The following is a 27765-nucleotide window of genomic DNA, read 5'->3' on the forward strand; positions in this document are numbered from 1 at the left end:
GAAACGAACGAAGTGACGATTTGAAGAAGCAAAGAAGCAATTGACGAGAGTAGTGACAAAGCTAATTCCCTTTCCTTTCTTTTTTTTGGTAAGAGAAGGTTTGGCAACGAATTTGTGAACGGAAAGGATGGTTGTTGACGCACAGAAGGAAGAAGAAAAGGGAGAGCAAACCAGAAAAGTGAAAAATGAGGAAAGGAGGGGCTTTATATAGGCGTAAGGGAGGAACGGTTATCGAGGGCGGCCAATCGAGGATCGCCACGTGTTGCGACATTAATGCGAAACGACGTGTAAAAGGCGGTTGACAGGAACGAACAAACCAGAATTGGACACGTGGGCGACAAAAAAGAAGACGAAACGCAGCCGTTCCCGCCAAAATAAAGTGATAAGAATTGGCCGACCGGGTGGCCGGATGTACGATTCATTCACTTCCCATCACTCCGATAGATCGTTGGTCCGGGAATCGTGGGGCTATCTGTATACGGTGAAAACCGGATGAGGGCCAATCCGAGGTAACCGTGGCTCGGAGGAGGAAAAGAAGGGAAAGTTCGTGTATAAGCATCGGGTTTCCGGATAAGCATTCGGATCAAAGCCGAGCGGAAGCATCATCGGTCCCGGTTTTTAAGCCACCGAAGGTTCGGATCTCTTTCCGGGGGGTTACCGCCGGTGGTCCGGTACCCGTGAGTCCGTTGGTCCGTTATGACCGTTACTGGGGCGCAGCAGTGGTGTCACATCATGGTCGGCTACCAACTATGCGTGTGTCAGACGGCGCCGTCAGTCAGATCCCATCACATCCATACAGGGGCTGTCCTTTTATTATTATTTTATTAATTCATATTAAGGAAGGCCCATGGGTTCATCACTATAAATAGGGCATTCCCTCCTCCCTTTGGGGGTTGGTTGATCTTTTATTCAAAAGAACACTTGTAACACAATACATATATATATATACAGTTCTTGCAATCTCAATATTGATATTTTCCATTGTAAGTTTGTCATCTATATCATATTTCTTCAATCAAATTGGCCATACGCGGAATCATCTGTCACTTGCGCTCCTTGCACGCTTATCAATAAGCATTCTCATCCACGGTTTGTAATAAACATTGGGACTCAAGCACATATCCTATACTCACACACAAATTCAATTGATTACCGAATCCGGGGTAAACAAGTTCAAGATGGAACGTGCCAATGAAATCGTTTATATGAAGTTAAGAGGCAATTGGAAGTGTCCTCCGTATAGTATTGGTATAGTTTTAGACGGTCACGTTCTCTTTTATTAGTCCTAATATGAATTAATTAACTTGAATATTAGTGTTGAAGACGGAGCTAGGACTTTCATTAAAGGGGATTAAAATATGAAAAATCAAATTCACGAAGAAGTCAAAAGGTGTCAATATGTAATACGTATACATAAAAGGAAAAAATTTACCTAGCTATACAGTGTAATTTTCCGACGAAGGGGTGTCGGTTGACTCCCCTCGCCACTGATCCCATGTTTCATAGTTTTAGACGGACATGTCCTCATCATGTGAGCTAAGTTACCTTTTATCGTGTCTGATTTCGATCATTCTTAACCTCACACTTCTATGGCAGAAAGCAGAAGCGCCGGGAAAGACAGCAGGCGGCTTATATAACAAGTTGTTCAGGGGTTCATATAACGAGATTCCCGGTCTTGTATTATATTGATATGTTTAAATAGTATTAAGTTAAGTATTCCTAGTTTACGGCAATTTTTTATTCTAATGTGTACTGTGAGTTAAGTTCCTTATAGAATACAATTTTTATCCTAATGTGTGTTCTTGTCCAAATCAATGAAACTGTGAAGGGTATAAAAGTCGTTCAATATTTGAAGGATATTTTGATCAACCAACATTTATATTTATGTTTTTATAATAATATAGATAGATAAATAAAGTTTTCACAAAAATATTAAATGTAATGTATTGAAAACACATGGCTAACATTTTATTGATTTTAATTGATCCTTATTAGTACTATATATAAATGGGGATCCGAAAGAGTTGTCCTTCTCATAGGGGATAAATTGATGACATTAGCTACACGTGGCTGCCTTTCTGGTCCATTTCAGCTTTTGCACTCATTTTTTTTATAGTTTTAGTCGTACGTGGACCTTTATTATTGGTGTATGTTGATATTGTTGTACTCATTGGTATCAATTTGTGTGTCACTCTTTGAATTTTGAGAGTCAAATGATTTAATTTTAATCGTAAATTGGGATATATAATCTTTAAATTTTTTGAAATAAAATTTACATATTCGGAAACTAAGTAAAAAGTGTCATAACAATTTACAGTTCAAAATATTTAAAACATATGTGAAAAAATTACGATCAAAGAAAGACTTGTTTGAATCTCAAAATCTGAAAAGTGTCACATAAATTGGAATAGAGGGAGTAACGTAACTCTTTGTGACTATTTTCTTGCCATTACTCTCTCCGGTTCATATTATATGGTATTTTTAATTTTTACATTTAATCAAAAATAAATAATTTTTTACATAATCAAGAAGCTATTAATAGTTTTCTTAAATTGATACTCCCTCTAGTCAAGAGTATCCACTTAGCCTTTATATTTTGGTTCAAAAAGAGTGTCTACTTACCAAATCAAGAAAGAATTAACGTTATCTTTTCAGATTTACCCTTATTAAGTATTAAGTGACCAAATCACAATACATGTTTAATTAGGGGTAATTCAATCAAAATACATATTTTTGCTTATGATTTACTATTTTCTTAAGGGGTGTGCAAATGGCTAAGTGGACACTCTTTTTGATCTGGAGGGAATACTAGTTAATTAAGGGTAATTTAGTGAAAACACTTTTTTCTTTCTAGGATTAAGTGATTTCTTAAGAAAAAGTGTCCAAACTAAAAACACCATATAACATGGATTGGAGGGAGTATTTAATTATTCTTTACGTTATTTGTCTTTATACATTTTGGTTAAATTTAGGCAACTTTGAAGCCACATTTCTTATTCAACTGGAGCATGTATTAGATCTTACTAATTACTCTTTTATTTAATTTATGTGAAAATTATAATTTTTTCGAGAGTAAATTTAACTAAAATTTGAAGCTAAATTAAATTAGATCAATTTAATATTTTAAAATTAGAATTTCGACACTTAATGAATTTAGTTTTTTTCCTTAATTTTGTCTAATACTAAGCTTAAATAATCTCTTTAACTAGCATAAACACTTCCCACATGAAATATCATGAGTGAAATTAAAACATACTAAATAAAAAAAAATCGATTTCTATCTATAAATAAGGAAATAATATGCTCACAAATCCATAAAAATGCTATATTTCTTTTATTTTAATTTATGTTTTTTCACTAAGTTGTAACTATTTTATATAATTTAAATCATGTTACTTTACATAATGTCGAGTCATTTGTATATCTTTGGTATTTGCTAATTCTCCTGCCAAACCTCTTTCCTCGCAAACAATTTTTTGTTTAGAAATTATCTAATTAGGTGACTAAGAAACTTTAATAACTTTATACTTATGAAGGCTTACCAACAATACACGTTTAACGTGTCACTGAATCATATTAATTATGGAGTATGAATCTATGATACAAATTATACTTCTTTAATTAAAATATCATAATTTATATATATTGGGTTTGGGTCCAGACTTAGCGCGGGCCTTATCTAACTAGTTGTTATAAATAATGATACTACTATGTGAAGAAAAAGTTTTTATATCTTTAGAAAATACTATACTAAAAACAATAAATTAAATTACACAGAGTATTTCATATGGTACCTTTCAAGATTTAGAGGAAGTTTTGTTTTTTACACTAATATGCATTACTCATACTAATTACTTTTATAATTTTTACCAGTACCCCTGTATTATTCGTCTAATTATTTTTCTTGGTATGAGTTAGCTGTTAATTAATATAGTTTGTTTTTGTTATGTTCGTTCAAGCCAATCAAGCATTTTACGCACAAATTAAAGTGGACAAAATTGTGTCAAAAGAGAAATCAGAATTTTCTGTGATGACTGATTTCAAAAAATTACAGGAACATCCACAAGGAAGCTCATTTCTGGAAGTACGACTACAAAGTGAGGCTATGTGCATAACAGAGGTGGCATAGGTGGGAATCCCGCTTGTATGCCCATCCCGATGAGGCGGCTCGCCGAGGAGACCTGCGAACCCACTCAATTGTGGAATGTGATGATTTTAAGTCCGATCTCCCATGCCAAGAGGCGATGGGTGCAGGTTTGCTCATGGTACATACGAGCATTCCCTGCACCCACATGTGCAATCGAACTGTTTGCACCAAGAGACCATGCTCACTCCACCAAGCAACTGAGATGCCAATTGTCCTCCCGAGTAGATTTAATGGCTGGTCTATTTTCCCCCTTTCTTTGAAAGTCTTTTGTTAATTGTAACGTTTGTCTTGAATTTTAGGTTGTTCCGTACCACCCGGGAGATGGTAACGTCCAGCTAGACAATAATCTCGAGGCTGAACTACCTGCTACCGTGAAAAGGGTTCTTGACAGTGTCTTTGATGAAGAATGAGAAGGGAAAGTTTCTGGGGGAATATTTGAAAGCACTATATTTTTTGAGACTGGTAGCAAATTTTGACAGAGCTTTAACTATGTATTATCCATTCACTACGTAAATATAAAGCTGTATCCCAACTAAAGATTCCCGACTAACCCTTAACTATGCGGGGTTGGAGAAAAGGTGCAGTAGAAATTTTCCGTTTTCCTGTTAATTTTAGTGCTGTGAACATATTTTGTCAGATTCTTACTTAAGGTTCTAAGTAAGGGATTTGATAATAATTGTAGGAGTTAAGTGGGCAATAACAATTTAAAGTCACTACCAATAAGAGGCGGGTCGGATACCAGATTGCAATTAAAAAAATGGAAGAATTACGACATGTCGATTCAAATCACACAATCTGGAACAAAAAGAAAAAAAAATCTTACGACCACAAGGGAACAAGTGGAGAAAATTAAAGCCACGTAAAATTAATTTCGGAGCACGTTCAAGAATTTAAATCCCTTCCTACAGAAAATGAAGGAAAAAAAAGAACACAACCAAATGAAAAGACAATTTTTTTTTAAAAGCACTAGTATAGATAACTTGAACCAAATCATCAATTAAAGAAACAAAAAGTAAACTCCCAAAGTACTCCCCATTGTTGTAAATAGGGTCATTTGGTTCAAAATAATATTATCTCACTTTCTAGACGGGTAATTGCGAAAATTTATCTTGGAATAACTCCAAATCTCTGTAACCAAATGGCCTCATACATATATAGGGTGTTAGGATTGAAGAGATAATAAAGTGCCGACGTATGGGTGGGGGGAGGGGGGGGGGGAGATTAGAAAAGTTTCCTATTTTTTTTATAAAAATAAAAAACATATAAAACAAAAAATTTGGGGAGGGGGGTAAAGAAAAAGTTTCTCACTTATATATATATATATATATATATATATATATATATATATATTTTTACTATATGAAATAGAAAATCCTGGGGGGGGGGGGGGGGGGGGAGAGGAGGCAGGTGGTTGGGGACAGGGTGGGGGAGATAAGAAATTTTTTCTTATTTTTTGTAAAAATAAAATATATAAAACAAAAAATTTGGGGGAGGCGGGGTTTCTTCTATTTTGAGGAAGTTGTTATTGAGTCTAGTGAATTAAAATATGAATACCCATATTTTATGGGTCTAAAAGAAACTTGAAGTCCATCTTCATCACTTTGAATATGAGTGACTCACTAAAACAGACTAATTTTTTAAATATGGACTGAAATTGCACCTCTAAATACAACCCGGTCATTTGCAAAATTCAATTGTTTGACTCTGGAAAACAACTCTGAATGTTTGAGGCTTAAAACAAACTAACATGAGTGCTCGAACGAATTAGCATTTGTTTTGGAGTTCAAACCATTAATTGCCTCAGCGAGTTCCCCAAAGCCTTATTATATAAGGATGTGACCATGTTCTTATAGGAATCTTCAATAATCTTTGTGTTGACCACATGAAAAAGGAAGAAGATGATACTTTTAGGGAACGTAATTAACCTTTTTATAATTCAAAATATGCACTTCAAATTCTTAACTCTTAGGGTTGGCACTTAGCACCATGCATGTCATTTTCTAACTTCTAAGCTATAATTTTAAGAATAGAAATTTATGAGTTCAATAGAAATTACTTGGTTATCTAAATTAAACTTCATATTTACACCGAAGAAAACGAGTGGTCAAGCCTTCGTTATCTCTCAATTGGACATTTCCTTGATACGTGCACCCAAAAAAAAGAGAAGGAGAAACCATGATCAGAGGAAGTTAGAAAAGTCAATTGAACATGGCAACCTTGGAATACAATGTGTCTTATAAACACATGCGAATATATTTTAGTGATTTTTGCACCACACAACAACCCAATAAAATTACAAAAGAAAGTAACTCTAACTTTTATTTTTCACCAGTTTTAGATAGAATGCAGTTTATAATCATTGTATAATTTGTGTATAATCACTCTATACATTAAATATACCCTAGTTATACACTCATTATACACATACGATACCCACAAACTATTACGGCTAGGCGAGTGTAAATTATTTTATCCAGCCAGCTTAAAATATTAAGATCCCATCCGGCTGATTTACGCAACTATCCTCTTTTTAGTCCACTATTGAGATTTTGTTCCTATTTCTAAAAGTTGTGAAATTTAGTCCTTGGACAGACTAAACATTAGAATATTTTCTGACGTCTACAAAACTTAAGACCGTTATTTAACATTTTTTTTTCATATAATTTTCAGTTTGTGCAAAATGGATCTTTAGGCCACGGTCTAAAAAGTCCATAAGTTGTAAGAAAAATAAAAGATGACTATTACTAAATAGTTGTCTCCTCAAGGGCTAATTGACGAGAATTTCTGCAAACTGCCGGCATATATTGGGCCCATGAACTTCTTCTGATGTGGGCTTTTTTGACCCAACTGGAAAAAACCGCAAAAGTGAAAACAAACTACTACTCTATAAGGTCTGGTGGCAATAAATCCAACATGCATGTTGGACATCTGGTTTATCAACTTGAGAGAAAGCTACAGTAAATGATATACTATTTGGTAACGATGTTAATACGTTACATCATACATGTATAAACAATTCCATATTGTATTTCAATTCGTAATACTGAAATAATGTCAACATTATCTCTACAGAAAATAAATAGGCAAACCAAGCAAAGTATTAAACTGACATAATTTTTCAGTGGTATAACTGCGTCGTAGGGTATAAAAGTCAAACATCGTGTGACTAATATATACACAGTGCTGAATCATGCTAACTATGATGCTAAGGGACTACATGAAAATGACTTTCGTTAGACAAAAAAGTCAGTCGAAACTCACGCCAACGCTTATGCTAAGGGACCAAAATTTGCTGGCTATATGTTGAAACTAAACGCAAAATTCATTGTTGCAGTAAAAACAAAAAAATATCAAACCGACAAATTAAGTATCATGAATGGAATTGCCAACTAAAAAGGTATTCCCTTCAATCTCAGGTAATATATATGTTGTTGGGATAAAAAGGTCGTTGGTCCAACAAGAAACTATGATGCCTACCCATCATCATCAATGATCAAACTACGAAATAATGGAGATATTTTATGTATAATTGATTCAATATGTTAATTGAGTCGGATGAGATATATATATATATATATATGAGATGCGTATTTGATAAAGAAACGACTCTTAAGCCTAATTCAACCCTCATCCCTAAATGAGCAAGATGGTGTCAGCTATGTAATAAAGAATTAGAGTTGCTAAGGATGATTATCTGATTGCCTATACCTTTCAGTTCACTTGCCTGCAACCACTGCCACCAAATAACTGGCGTCGAGTTATGTTTTAACTTTTAAGTCGTGTCTATTTTACCATCGCCCCCCCCCCCCCCCCCCCCCGGCCTAAAAACTAGTGGCTATTTCATTGATAGACATAAACACCTTCTTAATTAGGTTCTTTGGTCTTCCTTTTGTATCCTTTCAGTCAATTCATTCAGCCACACTGTACTTATATTGCTGCAGTAATCTAATCATTCCTTCGTCTCCAGGAGCTAGAGTTCTACATACGAATTTAGCAGAATTTAGTAATTTTAAATAAAATTTTGTGTTTGATTAAGAATCTACTTAATATGTATAAATGAATATTTACTTAAAACTCAATAAGCTGTTTTTCTAAAATTCAAAACCCATAAACTCAAAATTTTGAATCTGTCTTTATTTTTTTATATATGCTTTTCCTTAAAACATGTCTTGATTCGAGTTACCCGAGTCAAAAAATAGAATTGCTAATTAAAGTGACTAGGCCACTTTGAATTCTTCTCGAATATGTACCTTGTTAATCTTCCCTGGTCCGACGCATTTGACCCATTATTAAACAAAATCATGGATTGCTTCGAAGCATATATACTATTCCTTCTACTATATTAAATAACACTAATGCTTTTGGTTCAAAACAATGAATTGGAGTTAACGAGATGGTCTCCATATACTTCTTTTCTTTCTAGTCCTTCTCATTTTTTAATCAAACTTAGTGAAAAGACAGTTCCATTACACTTTAGAATATGAACTAATCCCTTTGGAAATATTCGTGATTTGTGATTACATAAATACAGGTTTTTGGCTTAAGCTATTAAGTTCGGTCGAATTCGTAGCTAGATGTCTATCTCAGATATATCTTTCCTGTTTATTAGAAGTTTAAACATGCTTTGGCTATTGTTGGATGAATACAGCGAGAGGCGTGTCCCTTGATAACATGGTTCACGTTGTGAAAGGCTCCGCTAATGTATTACGTCAGACTTATAGTCGTGTTTGATAAATAATGATCCCTGATTTTTCTTTTCAACAAATGCCCCCACCATACGTCTGAAAATAAAGAGAGCATGACACGTTTAAGGAAGAAAACGTATGACTATCCGTAATAACTTAGGCTAGTTTGTAAATATTGGATAAGATATAACTACATGACGAGATGATAAATAATTTTGATGGAGGTTGGGACTAACTCACTTGATGGGTGTTTTTACTTTCACAATTAAGGTGGAGGTCTCAAATCATATGATGAGCAGGTAACATTCCTTCCCCGTTAATGTAATTTAAAAAAAAAAAACAATTTTGAATATTTGGTTTAGACAATACTCATGCATTAAATTTGAAAAAAAGAAAAGAAAGAAGAAGAGGAAGAGGAGGAGATGAGAAAAGGACCAAAATCATCCATAATGTTTGGGTTTGGATCAAAATCATACATATTCTTTCACATGGAGCACTAATAGTACATTATGTTTGCATAAGTGGTGCACTTTTAGTCAAACTCCCAAATAAATTTAACGGAAAAGAACAAAAATGCCCCTGAACTTTTAGAAAAGGTATAAAAATACCCTTTATTCATCTATTTTGCTAAATCTACCCCTCAATTCAAATTTTTGGCTCATTTATTCCCCTTGACTAACGGACAACACTAATTTTTTTTTAAAAATAAATAAATTGCACATGACATTTTATTACTGAAAAATTGATTTATTCTTTTACAAAGAAATCTGAAACCTTGGAATTTTTTTAAATTTGATTTTTTTTAAAATTTGGAAAACTTTTTTTTAACGAGTAAAACCTTGACTAACGGACAACACTAATTTTTTTTCTTTTCAAAATGTGAAAAATTGGATTTTTATAAAAACCTGAAAAAATTAAATTTTTTATGGAAAAACTATGTTTAAAAAAAAACCAGAAAACTATCTTTTTTTAAAATCTAGAAGAAAATTATGGAGTATTAGTTTTGCACATTTTACTTAAAAAAACAATCAGTTTTTCAGATTTAAAAATTGAATTTTCTAAAAAAAAAAAATGGGGTTTCCACCCATTAAAAAAAGTTTTCCAAACTTAAAAAAAATCCACATGTTTTAATGAAAATCCAATTCTGTTTTATATATATATATATATATATAAAAGACTTACTACATTTGTTTTTTAAAGAAACGGATGTTGAAAAATTATTTTTTCTTATTCTACAAATAACGATTTTTCAGATTTCTTTGTAAAAGAATAAATCAATTTTTCAGTAATAAAATGTCATGTGCAATTTATTTATTTTAAAAAAAAAAATTAGTGTTGTCCGTTAGTCAAGGGGAATAAATGAGCCAAAAATTTGATTGAGGGGTAGTTTTAGCAAAATAGATGAATAAAAGGTATTTTTATACCTTTTCTAAAAGTTCAGGGGCATTTTTGTTCTTTTCCGTTAAATTTATTTGGGAGTTTGACTAAAAGTGCACCACTTATGCAAACATAATGTACTATTAGTGATCCATGTGAAAGAATATGAATGATTTTGATCCAAACCCAAACATTATAGATGATTTTGGTCCTTTTCTCGGGAGGAGATAGTCATCATCAATAAGGAGGTTACTACGTTATCAACTTAACAGTATTATATCCCTATTTTTTACTTTATTTTGGAGGGGTGGGGCCTCCCTAGTCCCTATGTATTTTGAAATTTGCAACTAGCCTTCTGTAGCATAAAGAATTAGTCTCCTTTTGTGGTTTAGCTAGAAACCTTCTTTATACTCTGGACTTCTGGGTTCTGGCCAAGTATATTATATGGCTTCATTATCTCCCTGGAAAATTCGTGGTAAAAGTCATAACTAGCCTTCTTTCAAATTATAAGACATCTATATAGTAAACCAATCGGAGTTAGTACTCTTTCTTTCTCTATTTAGTTTAGAAAAGACGTGAATATCACGTCGTGTTAGAAAATGAGGTGTCCTCGAAGGATGGGTTCATAGCCTAATTTGGATTTTGGAGTCATTGAAAAATCGAAGAGAAAATATTGAAAAACATATGGTGCCAACAAGAAAGAGAATGACAAGATAAATAGTCTTCACAAATAAAATTTGTGATACATTTAGAGTTAAACAGATCCAAAATTATGAGTTTATAGATTTTAAAAAATGAAAGTTATTGAGTTTTCAATAAATTATTTATATACATTAAATAGAAAATAATACAAATACATAATTTTGATCAAAGATGCTACATTCTACGGAACCTATAATCAATGCTCTAGCTCCACCTTGCAAGTTAACAAAGTGGTGATTGTGTTTTTAAATATAGTGGGATAATTGTGATCCTCATATTTCGATTTGATTTTTTCAAGAAACAATTTACTTTTAGTAGATTTATTTAGCGCTAATATATTTTAATTGAATAACTTCGAAAGGAAATTACAAGATGGAGAATTGAACTCCCACGAATAGCATGAAAATTCAGACACTCTGAGCTACTAAAATTCCCCATGTTATAAGCATATGCAAAATGCGTAGAGGAATTCTTTTTGAGGTCTCTAGAGTCTAGATAAGTCTTGATCCATTTTGGTGATGACAAACAAAGAAGCATGATGCATGGTCGTGTTAAGTACTGTGCCTTTCGTCCGCCCCAGAAAGACACGTAAAAGAATAGGGGTGGAACAAGTCAAATACCAAAAAGGAAAAAATCTGTTGAAAAGAAAAGATACCAAAAATGGTATCATCTCACAATATAAAACGTGTCCGGTCCGCCAAAGAACAGGCCGCAAATGAGGAATCCTCAAGTCTGCATTCTCATTCCATGTACAGGAAATGAGGAATTGGTCTTGTGGGTAATATTCTCTCTCCAAAGCCAAGTTAATAGTAGTTTGGTTTGGGTCACATCGCGGGCACATTAAGAAATGAATATCTTTATTTATTAAAAAATTCTTAAGAGTGACTGGGTTGGTTCAACGAAAGTTTTCATGTAGAACATTTGGAATCGTTTTTCTCTCGCCAATAACCTTCTTTGTCTGAGCTCATTGCACTAGACTTGACTAATGCGGTTTACTTTTCCTGTATAGTTTGAGGGCTATTGCGCTAGGAGCGGATAAATAATAACCTTCTCTGTCTGAGCTCATTGCACTAGACTTGACTAATGCGGTTTACTTTTCCTGTATAGTTTGAGGGCTATTGCGCTAGGAGCGGAATTTATCCAGAGCGTTTCTAAAGGTGGTGGCTATGAATTTCCTAGTTTGGAAAAAATAGACAAATGAAAATAAATTACTAAATATTTTTGTCGCTATTAAATTTAAATTTAAATTTAAATCTTATAATATTTAAAGTACTTCATTAGTCAATAGACCGGACCTTCTAATGCTTCTCCAAAAACAAATTATAGGTATGGAGAATTGGTGGAAAATGACTTTTAAGACCTTCCACTAAGGAAAACTAGACAAAGGGATTAGGTAAATTTTCGACTTTCAGTAGCCTCACAGCCGTTCAATTAGGCGTCCCCCAACCTTTAAGTAAACACACAAGTGCAATTCGTCCAAATTTGCGTGATACTTTATACATTCTGGAATATTTGCAAAATCGTTGATACTTATCTGCTAATTGAATATGTAGTAATTATTATTTAGTACTACAATACTACTTAGGACTCTATATTACAAAACATAAGGGTACTTTTTCTTATTTATAAAATATACCAATAAAATTATAAAGTATACCAGATTTTGATTTAATGGGATCCCATAATTTTAGGTTTTTTTATAAGGAAACGAATCTGATTACAAATGTGAACTTAATTTTAGGATAGTTACCAATCAACTTCTTCTACTTTTTTAAAAGATTTCTCTCTCCCCACCCCCCCCCCCCCCCCCCCCCCCCCCTTTCTCCCTCTCCTTCTATAATAGACACCATTTCTAGACCTAAAATTCATTTTCTCTCCTAGAATAAATTTTCAAACCAAAATTACAAAGTATTTGTTATTACTGACCTGTGTATTAATTGGATATAAAAATTGGTTTGTATCGTTTTGAGATATGTGTGATCATTGTGTGTTTGAAATCTTTATATATTATATAAACTGTAGTTTTCAAACATGTTGAAAACTAATATATGTATGAAATGTTTATGAAATTTGCTATATATCATTTAGATATATGTGGTATAATGTGTATGAAATGCGAATAAATTCGATATGAATTAGTGTATGGAATCTGGTTTGTATCAATTAGAAAACTTATTATACATATATACTTTCTCATAATCTATACATACTTTGATTAGATTTTATACAATTTATTATATGTACTTTATCATAATCAAAATATACATACAACTTTTACACATATTTCATACATAAAAATTATAACGAATTTATACAGTTATACATATTACATACAAAAATTTATACATATTTATTTTCCGGTGTATGAACTTTGTATGGAATCTGATTTGTATCAATTATAAATTTATTATACATATTTTCTCAAAATTTATACATATTTTGATTATATTTTATGCAATTTAAATGTACTTTATCATAATTAAAATACACACACGATTTTTATACATGTTTCATCTATAAAAATTATAACGAATTTATATAGTTATACATATTGCATACAAAAATTACACATATATATTTTCTGGTGTATGAACTTTGTACATAAAAATTACCTATTAGAATGGACTTTTTGAGTACAAGTTGGAGGAAATTAGGGAACAATATCTCTTAATTTTGAATAGAGAGAGAAAAGTGGATAAAATAAGAAAAATAGTTTATTTAATATGTTTTATTTACTTCTTTTTAATTTACCTGTTTCGTATAGATTTTGTAACAAATCTATTGATATATTTTGTAAACTGAAAAGTATCGTCATATTCTGTAAATATACTCACTTACTATGTACATATATATTTTTTGCCTTTAAAGATCTAAATTTATCTGAGCCTTCACGAAGATGCTTAAGACATAGGAGTAACAACATGAAGAATCCAAGATCATATTCTAGCTACTACACTTAGTCGTTTGGTTCATTCAATAATTACGCGGAGAATATAATGTAAGGATTATTCATAAGACGATTAATAATGAAGTACCTTTTATAAATGAATTACTTACAATAAAAATATATTTTGCCTTTAGATAAGTCTCATTACTAATATATGTATTCTTATTTCAAACTCTATAATACGTAATAATACATACATTTCCATACCTTTGATATTTGCCCATCATCCATTAGTCATACGACGATTATATTTTTCTAATTCGCCCAACCAAACACTACATTACCTTATTTAGAATTTTATGCTGAAATTACCATGTATCACGACCAAATTAATGACCTCTAGAGTAAGCCTATTTGCTCGGGCCTTGATGAAAAGGTCTACCTAATACCCTTGATTGACTGATTGTAGATTATAGCGAGTTCGGTGGAATAGTTGAAAATATGTATTCCCTCCGGATAAAAAAAAGTGTTCACTTAGTCTTTTGTCTTGAGTCAAAAAAGGTGTTCACTTATCAAATCAAGAAAGAATTAACTTTATTTTTTTTCTTCAGATTTGCCCATATTAAGTGTTATATTATCAAAACTCAATGCTTATTTAATTAGGGGTAGTTTAGTCAACTTATTTTTTATAGGAGTTAATATTTTTTTAAGGTGTGTATAAATGGCTAAGTGAACTTTTTTTTTTTTTATCCCGAAGGAGTATAAGCTAATTGGGATCCATAGTCATCACCAAATTAAAAAAAAAAAAAATCCCATTCATCATAGTTCTGGATTTTAGCTTTAATGTGATGGAAAAGGAGGCAGCGGAGAAGAGATATTAATAGCAGCAATTTTGAATTTTCATCTCTGTGTTTGTCTTGACATTTGAAAAGAAGATTAACAAAGGTCACCAGCGATAAAGCTATTCAAAAATTCAAATATTGAGATGACAAATTCCAGATTAGTAAACAATTATTACAAGGGTTTGAAAGGTTATGTGGAAATATGAAGAATTGGTTAGGCTGAGAATTATTAATTGAGGTAGAGATGCGTTAGAATTACTTAATGGAGGAAAACTGTAGCAAAATAATATATGATTAATTAGGGCACGCCTTTATTAATTAAGAATATAAGTGAAATTTCATTTTACCCTTTTAATAATAGGTCAACTAATTTATAACTATCAGTCAATGATCGGAAGTTGAGGTAAGAGGATGAAAATATCGATCCTTCAATATTAAATGAAGTATTTGATTTTTAGAGTAAAGTTGAAGGACGGAAATGATTTTCACCCATTATAAAATGAAGGCAAATGAATTATTTTTATATATACATGTGAATAAAGAAATAGAAAATCAAATATGGGGTAGTACAGAAGGCCAAGGGCATTTTGGTCCATATAGATTCTTACTATATTCCAATTGTATTATTAGTCGGCCATTGACGATATTGACGAGGACGCGCACAATTCCTCCTCATCTTCTTCCTCTCTGTGATATTCCAGCCTTTTAACCAGTCAAATGTCAAACCCTCCTTCATCTTCCTATTAAATAAACTCTCCCCTTTTCTCTTCTCCCCAAATCCATTTTCCAACCCTAGATCTCTCTATTTTGCCTCTTTCAAAATGGGCCAATATTCATCCACCCACTGCGGTGGTGGGCCTAAACATCAACACCACCGTTCCACTTCCGACCAATCCCAGTTAGAATTTTTCTCCCTTGTAAATTCAGATGAAGATGAGGCGACGATTCCATCTTTTTTTCAAGATTACACGTATAACCTTCCCGATGAATGTTTAGCTTTGATCTTCCAGTGTTTAAGCTCAGGTGACCGCAAAAAATGTTCCCTTGTTTGCCGTAGATGGCTTTTAATAGAAGGTCAAAGCCGTCACCGTTTAGCCCTTAACGCAAAAGCTGAAATCCTTCCCTTTATTCCCACTATCTTTTCCCGTTTCGATTCCGTTACAAAACTTGCTCTCCGTTGTGACCGGAAATCCGTTAGTTTAAATGATGAAGCTTTGACCCTTATATCCCTACGTTGTTCTAATCTTGTTCGCTTGAAACTACGAGGTTGTCGTGATGTTACTGATGTGGGCATGTCTGCTTTTGCTAAGAATTGTAAGAGTTTAAAGAAATTCTCTTGTGGGTCTTGTATGTTTGGTGCTAAAGGTATGAATGCTTTGCTTGATTACTGTTCTACCCTTGAAGAATTATCTGTTAAGCGATTACGGAGTATTAATGATGGGTTTGCTGCTGATCCGATTGGACCCGGAGCTGCTGCTTCGTCGCTTAAATCTATATGTTTGAAAGAGTTATATAATGGGCAATGTTTTGCTCCTTTGATTATTGGTTCCAAAAATTTGAAGACTTTGAAGTTGTTGAGGTGTTTAGGTGATTGGGACAGGCTTTTTGAGACAATTGGAAGTAATAGGGAAAATCATGTTGTTGAGATTCATTTGGAGAGGCTTCAAGTTAGTGATATTGGAGTTACGGCGATATCAAATTGTCCGAAATTGGAGATTTTGCATTTGGTGAAAACACCCGAATGCACGGATGCTGGTGTTGTAGCAGTGGCTAGAAAGTGTAAATTGTTGAGGAAGCTTCACATTGATGGATGGAGGACAAATAGGATTGGAGATGAGGGTTTGGTTGCGATTGCTGAGAATAGTTCAAATCTTAAAGAATTGGTGCTTATCGGTCTGAATCCTACGTCGACTAGTTTACTCGCAATAGCTTCGAACTGTCAAAAGTTAGAAAGATTGGCACTTTGTGGTAGTGACTCTATTGGAGATCCTGAAGTATCTTGTATTGCCACAAAATGTATGGCCTTGAAGAAGCTATGTATTAAGGGATGTGAAGTGACTGATGAAGGGATTGAGTCTTTCGCTTTGGGTTGCCCTAATTTGGTGAAAATCAAGGTTAAGAAGTGCAAGCACGTGACGGGTGATGTTGCATGTTGGTTACGAGCTAGGAGGCAAACGCTATCAGTGAATCTTGATGTTGGGGAAATTGATATTGAACCTGTGGATGGTAGTGCAAGTGATGGTGGAGCACTAGAAGAAGCAGTAGAATTTCAACATACCGCGACTACACTGCCCATAATTGGTACCACTGATATTCCATCTACGAGCAATGTAGGTCGATCATCGGTATCTAGGTCATGGTTTGGCCTTTTTGGAGGAAGGAGCCTTGTTGCTTGCAGTGTCCGCAGGTGGTCAAATGGTGATGGTGATTCCAGTGAGAGCTTATGAATATTGTGTGTAAAAGTTAAAACTATCGCGACACAAGTTCATGGCACGTACTGTCCGCTTTGTCTACCGTCTAGGCCACATCGAGCCCCAAAAGCGCGCGTACCATGTGAACTTGAGTTATGCATTATAAAACTCTTCACTTTCCTCTCCCATTTCGATGTGGGATTCGCCTAAGGGGTCATGCACACCTCATCTCAAGAAGCTTGCCAGCCTAGAAGCCTCTCAATCATGCTTGACCCGCCCTCATCAGCCCGCCCTCACTCCTCCTGCTTGACCCACCCTCATCAGCCGCCCTCCGTCGGGGGCGTCACAAGTCAGAGAAAACGTACTGTTAATTTGTTAGCTGTAATTGGTCATCAATGGTCCGCTCTCAAGTCGTTTCATTCATCTTTTTATTTTTTATTTTTTTTTATTTTGGAATTTGTGGTCTTCATTACATTGTGCAGAAATACATCTCACCTCCCAATTTTGTTGAACTTTTGTCTGTATGATAATGTCTATTCAAATTTGGTGTAGCAATAACCTTCATGTTGTTTCTTGGATGATAAAAGCGTATGCCGCATCTTGCAAAGCAAGTTCTCCCTCAACATGCATAACTTATTGGTATAAAACGAATTGCCTAATGTCCCCTTGGTGTGTGTATGACCTAGTGATCAATGAACTAGATTGAAAATCATGAGATCGTGAAGATTTGATATCCTTGTATCGCTAAGTGGTTAATGAACTAGATTGAGTTGTGAAGATTTGACAAGGAAATGGCTTTCGTTAGATGTTTCAGGATAAAGATTTATCATCTACGAATTGTACAATTATGATCTGCGACTCTGAGGATGTGTTGGTTAAGTATAAATATGCCACATCTTGTTTGATGATGTTATATTTTACACCTGTGCTCCACGGAACTCCTCGACGGAAGGAGCGTGTGTAACTTTTTAACCAATTTTGTTATTTTCTTTGCGTGTTGCCATGTGGATTGCTGATGCTTATTCCTTATGCTAATTTCACATTCCAATGTACCAGCTAAGTTTTGATTTACTGTAATCCTGTATTGGTAAACATTGACGGGCTTTAATTATTTCTAGTTTTGAGATTCAGAATGAAAAGGCTGTCTCAACAAGAGAATAAGTCATTAAACTATCTGCAAACTGAAGATATGGGTTATTAATTACTACAAGGATGAATTAGCAAATTTAAGAGTGTTGACTGCGACGAAGGCCAACAAACATTCTGTCAGTTATGTAGTTATTAAATGGATGATCAAGGTTGAATCACCAGCTCGAAAAGAAGAAACGGTCTAAATAATGCGTCTATACTGGCTGAGGGTCTTGGCCGTCTTTGAGGTGGATTTATGTGATTGACTGAGTTATTAAAAGAAACTTCCCTTGTTTTAAATTTAAGAGTAGAAAGTCATAATTCATCGTGTCACTCTAAGTTTAGTGAGAGAATGATCCCCGGTGGCGCTTGAGTAATTAATTTGCCCCTTTCTAATTTGTATGCAACTTTTCTCCGTCTCACAAATCGTCAATATATTATTAGTCCACATGTGGACAACTCACAACTGGATGCTTGATTGAGAAGGGAAGGAGAGAGGTTCTGCCTTTCAAATTTCAGGAATTAGCAATAGACAAATTAAGCATTTTAAGAACTCCCAAGTCATACAATAAGTTTGATTAGTTCAGTTCTTGGTACATGCAGGGGCGGATGGGGTATTATAATTTGGGGTTCAATTGAACCCCAAACTTTCGATGTGGTGTACAAATTTATATGTAAAAATTTACTAAATTTACATTAAATAGTAGATATAAACCCATAACTTTAAAAATATAACGGTTCAATGCTAATAAATTTAAAAGGTTGAACCCAAGAGATTAAATTCTAGATCCGCCTCTGGGTACATGGTCTGTGTGTTCATAAGACAGCCCCCGATATCTAAAAAACAATAGAAAATAGACAGCCCCCGATAATTATTCACCTTGAGGCAATATAAAGATAAAGATAATCTCGGACGAGCCAAAGAAACGGAGGACAATGATGCCAATATGCAGCTTGAGGATACTGTTGCAGGTTCAAATCACTGTGAGATTCACTTAAAGGCGATTGAAAACTAAAGAATGAACTCTGCCAAAAGAGATGCCGAATTCTCCAACTCGAACAAAATAATTACTACCATCTTTATGAGAAAATAAAGATTAGGACTCTCCAATGGATCTAGAGTGGATTTTGAAACAAGGATAAAATAAATTTTGTGGCTTATTCACTTTCATAATCTTCATCGTCTCCAAAACTGAACACAGATGCATCTGCTGCAATGGCCTTTATATCACTTGAGCCGAGATTGGGAAGGGCAGCTCTCTCAACTGTTTCACTCTTGATCTCACTTGCATCAGTTTTAGGCTCGCTTGTCCTAAGAGAAAGTTGTTCGGCATTACGTGTTAGATTGGCTATCTGCTCCTTTTGGGAGCTAGAATCAACACTTGCAGCAGCAGTTTGTGAGGTGCTTGTCTGACTTCTTGTACTCGAAGGTGTACCTTCCTCCCCTTCACTATCTGAAAATACATCATCACCACGATTTTGGCCCCCGGATACTTTGTTCTTGTTCAAATTAGCTTTAGTTCCTTCACTGGATGAAGAAACGTTTCTTTGTCTCGGGTCCTTTCCTTTGGCAGCACCATCAGCCTTGGACTTTACTGGAACACTTCCATCATAATCCACCATCACAATCTCAACTTGGAATCCTGGAGATGGTAGTTTCCTCTGAAAGACGTATAGATTGTGAAAGAAGAGACAAATTCAATTAGAAACTAGATCAACGTAAAACACTATATCCATGGGAATAGAGGATGGATCTTCAGAAAGGATATTGGCTGAGACCCTTAATCATAACAAAGTATTACAGATGAGAAGCATATCAATTACCTTATCAAAGCCATCCAATTCTGAGGCATCTAAAATCAGTCTGTTTTCCATCATTGACGTGTTTAACCAGCTGTAATGGAAATAAGGATGAAGGATGAAATTCTTATGCGCCAAAAAAATTATTCATCTAACATTTTCTTATACCGTTCTTCTCATAAGGAGCAACATATGGGTAGTGCTAGGAAGAACAGAATGCTTCATTATTGATTAGTATAAGAAGTCCCAAACCCCTCTCATTATTTTCTTTTTTCTACTGTGGGTCTCCGTACTTTTAGATTATGATAAAAATAGATCCTTGAATGGCATGCACACGTATAAGAAATACTGAAAAGAATAAGGATCAATTGCAAACCAGTAGAAATCTCCTTGGCGATCATGAAAATAGATCTTGAAGTCGCCAGCCAACTCAGTTAGACCAGGTTCACCTGGTAGAGCAAAAACCATAATTCCTTTTCTCTGTGTTCGTATCCAAAAATCTTCAGGCTGCAACAACCAATGGTACAACAAATAAATATGAGATACCACGACGGGACAAATACTTTGAAACTGAAAATGGTTTTTTAAAATAAATGTAAGCAGAGGAAACAATTAAGCAAGCTCCGTACAAAGAGACTGAACTAATTTACCATAAGGTCCTTAGTCTTTGGATGCTTTTTTGTTGAGAATAGGATGCCTGCAGAAAGTACAACATAAATATTGTGCTGGATTGAGTTTGCTCTGCAAACTGATGGGAGAAAATGCCTCCTACTTAGTAGAAGTATCAATAAAAGCATTCAAACTCAGATCTGCTTCATGAAGCATTTTGACTAATACAATGTGCAACATTGAACAACTCAGCATTTTAAAATAGAAGAACGCAGACTAGCCACTTGACTATCTCAAATAAGAAGCCAATGTCCCAGTATATTGTTCGGTAAAAGGAATCACTAAAAGCATTCACTTGGAATGTGACCCATATGAGGTTTGCTTCATGAAGCATCTCAACAGATACAAGGTGTAGCATTAAATGTCCCAGCATTTAGACTAGAAGAATGTGAAGGCCACTTGATTATCTGAAGACACGTAATTTCAACTACTAAGGCCGCAGCATCCCTAACCACCACATCACACTAATGCTCAGCTCTTTTACAATCAACCGACCCTCCAGAACTTCTAAATCTGTATTGCAAGGAAATTTGAGTGCTCATTTTGTCCGGTCCGGGCTCGTGTGAGATATCCAATTACATGTCACTTTAAGTATGTGATTACTACTTTTTATCATATCTTTATGTGTCCCAGGAATATTACCTAGTGTTGACAAAGAAGAGATATGTCTAATCAATCCATTATTAATAATAGGACTACAGATGGATGTTATTTTGCCAATATTTTGTGCAAAAAACCTACCGCTGTGACTAGATATAGTAATTGAAGGCCTTATCCAGGATGAACATTTGTGGAATCGAAATCCTCTCAGCATGCACCTGCAGCATGATGATGACTTAAATACTTCTTGAAGATTAGATCAAGAACTAACTATAGGTAACAAGATATGTACCTACGGCCAGGCGGAGCTTCACCACCAAATTGAGTCAAGATGCGCTCAAAATATTTTACATACCTCTAGGGAAAGCAGAAAAGTCGTTAGCTAGATCAAATGAAATAAATCACTGTATATCAATATATTTCATTGGAGCTGTTGACTAACAATCTGACTTGGAAGAATAAGAGCCTTCCCATCTATGCATCTCTTTTGGTTATAATAGTTGATGCATTCCTCAGCTGTTGGGAAAAACTGAATAGTAAAAAGGGTAAAACAAAAAGTATGAATGAGAGAAACTAGGCAAAAGTTTCAGACCACAAGCTAGTATTTTCCATGTATTAGGTGTCACCTTCAAGAACATAAGGAGGCTACAAATCATAAGTCCTGTTCTCGCCATTCCAGCTTTACAGTGTACAACTACCACATTTAGAATGTCCTCCTTCAACCACGCATATGCACTTAGGCAAAACAGTTTAATAAGATGAATTGGCGGGCAGTTGTGGTCATCAAAAGGAAAAGATGCAACCTGTTCATATTCAACAAAAATCATCAAATTGAAGATGTAACATTATGCAACTGCAAAAAAATTCAAGACTTTACACCAGCACAGATTCTTCAAAGAAATTTCAAAATGAACAGCTGCTCATCAAAATCGTTCCAGAAACAATCTTTCACCACTTGCTGTTCTATAACTCGAAAGTGAGCTAGTACAAAATAGAAGTCTTAGGTAACACTATCATATCAGCAAAGGAGATGTTCCACTATCAGCCTTCCATTTTAGGTTTCTGAGTTAACCAGATGCATATTAGAATGTGTTGCCTGCATATCTAGAAACATTCAGTATGTGGGGCACCGGATCTACCCCAAGCATCCAACTGATCTAGAAGCATGAACCGGCCATTTGGATCAAACTCCTCTAAAGGTGGCATTGTACCAGTCCATTAGGTTATTAGTCAGGTTGAGTTTATTTTGGGATTATTGCTTCCTATTTGTTTTACGATTCATTCACTGCTTGTTAGCAAGCAGTTGGACCCATAAAAGTGAAGGAGCTTTTCATAATAGGTGAGAGCAGTCAGCAGTACCCCAAAAACCTTGCCTTTTCAATTACTCTAGAAGATGTATCAATCTCGTTTATGAATGTTATTATGGCCAGGCATAGCCAGGACTCTTTCAAGGCTGCTAACAAGGCAGGTGTTTGAGAGTAATCTCCCACATTCACATAATTTAAATAACTACTTGAACCTGTGATTGACTGAGTGTTAATGAGACAAGACAAGAGGGTGTTGCTCAGGTGGTAAGCACCCTCCACCTCCAACACAAGGGGTGTGGGTTCGAGTCACCAAGGGAGCAAAAAAAAAGGTGGGAGCTCCTAGGGAGGGGTAAAAAAAAAAAAGACTGACTGTTAATGAATTATCAAACAACAACATGTCCTTTTCCCCCCGCTAAACCTACGAGTAGTCACATAACATCAAGATGTTAAATATCATTAGTGCAGATTCTTGGTGAATGCTGATGAGATGAATATCGTCCACAGATGCTAACGGTATAACTTGCTGTCTTACACAATATATTTTAAAACAGATTAAGAAGCTGGCTAAGTATGTACTCCAGAATAGTTTGGTTCTATCTTTATAATTTATAAAACGAAAAATAAGACAGTGATATCAATTTGCTTGGTGATTTTCTGGTTCTTCCATTGAAGCTAAACAGCATTTGCTATCACCACCAACATGGGGGTATCGTCCTAATAAAACCTTTCTACTAGTCATTGTGAAGGATGGGTAGATTTTTAGAAGGATGCACAGTTCTAGATTCAGAGAAATGTTGACTGGGTCAATATTCTAGTAGTTGAAACAAACCCAACTAAAGAAAATTTCCTAAGCATGATATTTCGCAATGAGCACATACGACTGTTTTTTCAATAAAATATCAAACATGTATCTAGTTATCCGCCTAACTTCAAACTTCAACTGAATCAGAACTTAAATTTATAGGAAGAAACTTTCACCTTTCCCCCAAATAGTGAAGCATCGTACAATCTCTCTGAACAAAGATTGTAAACTTTGTACTTTCCCTGCATTCCAGGAGAGCAGGAGTTGCAGTAAGAGACAACACAATGAAAAGAATACAATAAGCCATCAAGTAATAAACTTAACCACCTATAAGGCTATAACTACATTACATTTAAATAGACAGCGAGTAAACTTATAATGCACATCTGGAGTCCAATCCCCAAATTTTCACTGAAGAAAGATTACCGGATCTAATCAGAAATAAAGCAAAATAAAAGGAGTATTATCAACAAAGGCACAAGATATAAGGTGATATGAATACAAATTACCATTTTCCAAAAAAAAAAAAAAAAGAAGATATAAGGTGATATATCCTCCATCGAACCAGAAAGCCTGACTTGTCTTGCTTAAACCTAGTGGACAAGAAAAAGAGTATTTCTCTTTCCATCTCACCCTTTCCTCTAGAAAAAGAATGAAAAAAGAATACCTACATATTATTTTTCAACCCCAAGAGAAAACACAGAGCTGTTTTAGTCTTTGGGACACATTGATGGCAACACTCAAATGCTACTGCAGTTCTCCCTTAGCAAGTCTCTCTTATACACTACTGCCATTACAAAAAGCAAATACACCTTAAGAAAGCAAAATTTTGAATCTTAACACCCCTAAAAAACTACAGAAATTGTTCTAATGGAAGTTGACAACTGAAGATCCATAAAAACATCATGATGAGCAGTCACTTTAGCAACCATGGAGCACTCACTTCTCTGTAAAACCGTAGCTAGGGTATTTCGAGAAGCACTAGTTTTTTAAAAGTATAAGATACACTTCAATAGAGTTATTGGGGAAAACAAGCGATTGATTTAAGGAAGTACCTGATGATGAGTCTCGAAAAATTTGATCACTTCCTCCATGTGATTTCGATAGAACCCCTGTATCATCCATCCGATATGTTAGAGATACAGGTATGGAATAAGTGGAAAATATCCAAAAAGAAATTATGGGCGATCTTTACCTCAACATATCCAAAGAAACCCGAGCTCATGTCGCCTGCAGGAAAACCCATAGCTATGATATTCTCTGTTATGTAAGTCATATCCAAATCAAATCCACCCTCCTGTTTTATTTAACCAGTTTACATCAATAATCAGCTAATATCTATAAACAGATACATTTATCTTGCTTGCTTTGCTTACGGACTCAGCATATCGACATCAAAATTGAAGGAAAGCTTTATGAGCTCTGAGGTTAAGCTGTTGGCTGTGTCAGCTTCTCTGAAGAATATATGGGATTGCGAAACATCTCAATACTCAATTTAGCTTGTTATTCAGGTTGAGTTTATGTTTTGGGATTACAAAATATATATTCTTTTTAAGAAGTCAACATCATTTTGGCATAGCAACAAGAGGAAAGGACCATGTCAGAAAAAGGGAGATGCATCTAGGGACTTGAATTATGAATTTCAGGAGCAACTCGTGCTTTTCTACATGGGATAAAGTTACTTTTTGCATCTGCATGATGTATGAATGTGCAATAGCAAGAAGGTTTAGCTCACTCTATAAGACAGCATAAGCAAATAAGTCGTCAAACAGTGTCAAAACCATGTTGAACGTTTAGTCTTCATGTGTCAGTAAAACTTTGTTGCATCTACTTGAGAGTCCACAAAGGATGTCCACTATTGAGAAAACAAATCTAGGGAAAATGAAAAGTTTCAAATCTTATTTAGTAAGTCCAAAAGACACCTTTTCCAAACAAAAGAAGATGAAAGGGCATCTCTCTGGATGTATATGTTACTAATTAAGATGCTGCGGCATTTAGAAACATTGCGCCCCACACAAGAAGAAGCCACAAATTGTTTCCACACAGCTTGTTTTCTATTTTTGGTGGCTAAATGGCACTCTCAAGTTCCAAGGGCTGACCAAAGAAAAAGGATTTCATGGGCTTTTATCAGTATGATGATCATGGAAAGAGTTGGGGGAATGTCTAGAGTTGCTAACTAAATGTTATTGAGTTCGTACCTCATACAAGTAAGAAAAACTTAAGGGGTAATGTATTGACTTCAGGGGCGGATCCAGCATTACACTGCCGGTTTCATCTGAACCAATACTTGCGATGCTAGCATAAATTTATATGTAAGATTTCACTAAAATTGCAACAAATAGTACATATGAACCCATAACTTTTACAATATTTTGAGTTTAATGCTAAAAACCTTAAAGATTGAACCCATAAAATTTAAATCTTGGATCCGCCTCTGATTGACTTCATATCTCATTTGAATAAGAAAAACTAAAGACATAAACAAAGCAGTAACATTCTGATCTACCTGGTATCTTCGCTTGTTTTGAGATACTGCATGCCGTGCCTTAACTTGCACAGCCTTCACAGCATTCAGAGATGTGTCAATTAGCCCTTTAGTGATTGATTCAAATACACCAGATTGCCCGGTCAATGAGCTGCCTCCAGCGCGATCATTTGCCTCGGAAGCTTTTGAAGTGAATGGCAAACCAAGTCCAGTAGCAAAACGTGAGAAGCTAGATGCCCCAGCATCTCCAAACGCTGACCCCTGCTGCCCAGGTGCTACAGGCTGTGGAAAGTTCAAGGTTTTCGCCCAAGATGATATGGCTGATGCAGGTGACTTGGATGTATCCTGGGCAGGGGCAGAATTATCTTTCTGGGAAGCAATTGCCTTGGGAGCTTCAGCATCAGAAGGCTTCCCGGGGATTGGTGGAGATGAACTAGTGGATTCAGATTCCATTCTTGGAACCAAACAGAAAAAAGAAAGGATAATCAGACTTGTGAAGCACCACAATAAAGAATCAAATGGGTAAATAGGTGTCATCATATGACACTGTTCAAATGGCACAATGGTCTCTAGTCATCAATCAATGCTAAGCTTAACCTAAAAAGACTATTCGTGCTGAGGGGAAAGAACAAACTGTTAACGAATAACAGCCAAAGTTTTTAAACTCAATTGTAAATATTTGTTCCTCTCGTTATTTGGACGTGGGCTTATACACATTGATTAAAGCAAATTCAGAACAAAGAATCATAACTCAACTTCATTTTATCCTGTAACTTTAGTCGTCCATTCACTTTGTATTCAATGATACCAGAAACTATTCGAGGCTAGTTTCTGTACCAGAAAGTCCAAATACGGAAAACCAAAAGCACTCAAGGAGCAGAAAATATTGCAACATCCAATAGCCTCTGCTGCGTAGCTTTCAAAAAAGCTAAGCTATGCTAACCATGATTCATTTAATTACTAGAAAAGAACACTTAATAACAACAACCAAAAAAAAAAAAAAAATAGCCCGTCAATCCTGCAATTGCACCTTTAGTTGCCTAAACAGCCATATTAGCAAAACAAAAAGGCCTAACATTCGGACTAAAAGTGAAATATGATTGGCACCTAACAAGTGAAAAATAAGCATGGATCCAAGCACTAGGAAATGAAAATGAGATCCAGTGCAAGGTGAGAAATGTGCATTATCGATCCAGAAGAATGAAAATGTGCATTGTCAAGTCTAAAAGTGATTGAACCAGATAAATCGGATCACTCACGGGAAGTTGGTGCAAGCTCTAAATTAATTGTTTAGAGGCTTTGAATTTTTTTCTCTGGTTTCGAATTTCAATTGAATGCCAAAAATGTGGTACACGCACTCCGCCAACCATTCAAGGCGGTGCAACGGTTGCCGGTGCCTAGTGCTGTTGTTTTGGACAAATTTATCCAGATCGAGATCCTTTGTAGTTGTAGTCAAAGATCAAATTAAATAAACATTTTGATAAATGAGCTCCAGTGTTTCTCTCTTACATTTACTCCTCCATCTCGCCTAAAGCACTCTTCCCTCAATTTCATGAAAGAATTGTCTTATTATAGATACTAGTATTCTAATTCTTCCGTGATCTTTCACTTTTTAATTATATTTAATCTACAAAATTGAATAAGTTAACATGATAATTTCTTTATTGTAAGATTTTTAAAATATGTATTACCAATTGTGGGAAATATTTTGTCACTTCTGGACATGGTCAATTTTCATTACAACTATTTAATGAATGACGTTAATGTGAGTGCATAAAGATTATGATTTCTTTATTTCTCTTCCCCGCCTAAAATTTACAAAACAAAATGTTTGTAAAGTATGTCAGTATAAGATACAAAAAATTTGGTGTGTGAGTAGAAAACACTTATGTAACATATTGGAAGGAAGACCGTCATTCTATT

The 27765-nt window shown here is 34.8% G+C and overlaps 2 protein-coding genes across 2 annotated transcripts; one reads left to right on the plus strand and one right to left on the minus strand.

Annotated features, from left to right (window-relative positions):
• The first annotated feature begins 15283 nt into the window (after positions 1-15283).
• Positions 15284-17629, plus strand: LOC132623375 (F-box protein At1g47056). Its single transcript, XM_060338123.1, has one exon. It carries the CDS (start codon positions 15462-15464, stop codon positions 17085-17087), a length of 1626 nt encoding a protein of 541 aa, XP_060194106.1. The 5' UTR covers positions 15284-15461; the 3' UTR covers positions 17088-17629.
• A 1272-nt stretch (positions 17630-18901) lies between these two features.
• On the minus strand, positions 18902-27427 carry LOC132623374 (phosphatidylinositol 3,4,5-trisphosphate 3-phosphatase and protein-tyrosine-phosphatase PTEN2A-like). Its single transcript, XM_060338122.1, has 13 exons — positions 27102-27427; positions 25864-26296; positions 24553-24654; positions 24413-24469; positions 23534-23599; positions 21875-22051; positions 21691-21777; positions 21541-21605; positions 21390-21466; positions 20630-20676; positions 20356-20486; positions 20004-20073; positions 18902-19841 (listed from the first exon to the last, which is right to left on the minus strand). The coding sequence occupies exons 2-13, from the start codon at positions 26293-26295 to the stop codon at positions 19338-19340; spliced, it is 1815 nt and encodes a 604-aa protein (XP_060194105.1). The 5' UTR covers position 26296; positions 27102-27427; the 3' UTR covers positions 18902-19337.
• Between the last annotated feature and the right edge of the window lie 338 nt (positions 27428-27765).

Source organism: Lycium barbarum, chromosome 12 (genome assembly GCF_019175385.1).
Source record: "Lycium barbarum isolate Lr01 chromosome 12, ASM1917538v2, whole genome shotgun sequence".
NCBI classification, from domain to species: Eukaryota; Viridiplantae; Streptophyta; class Magnoliopsida; order Solanales; family Solanaceae; genus Lycium; species Lycium barbarum.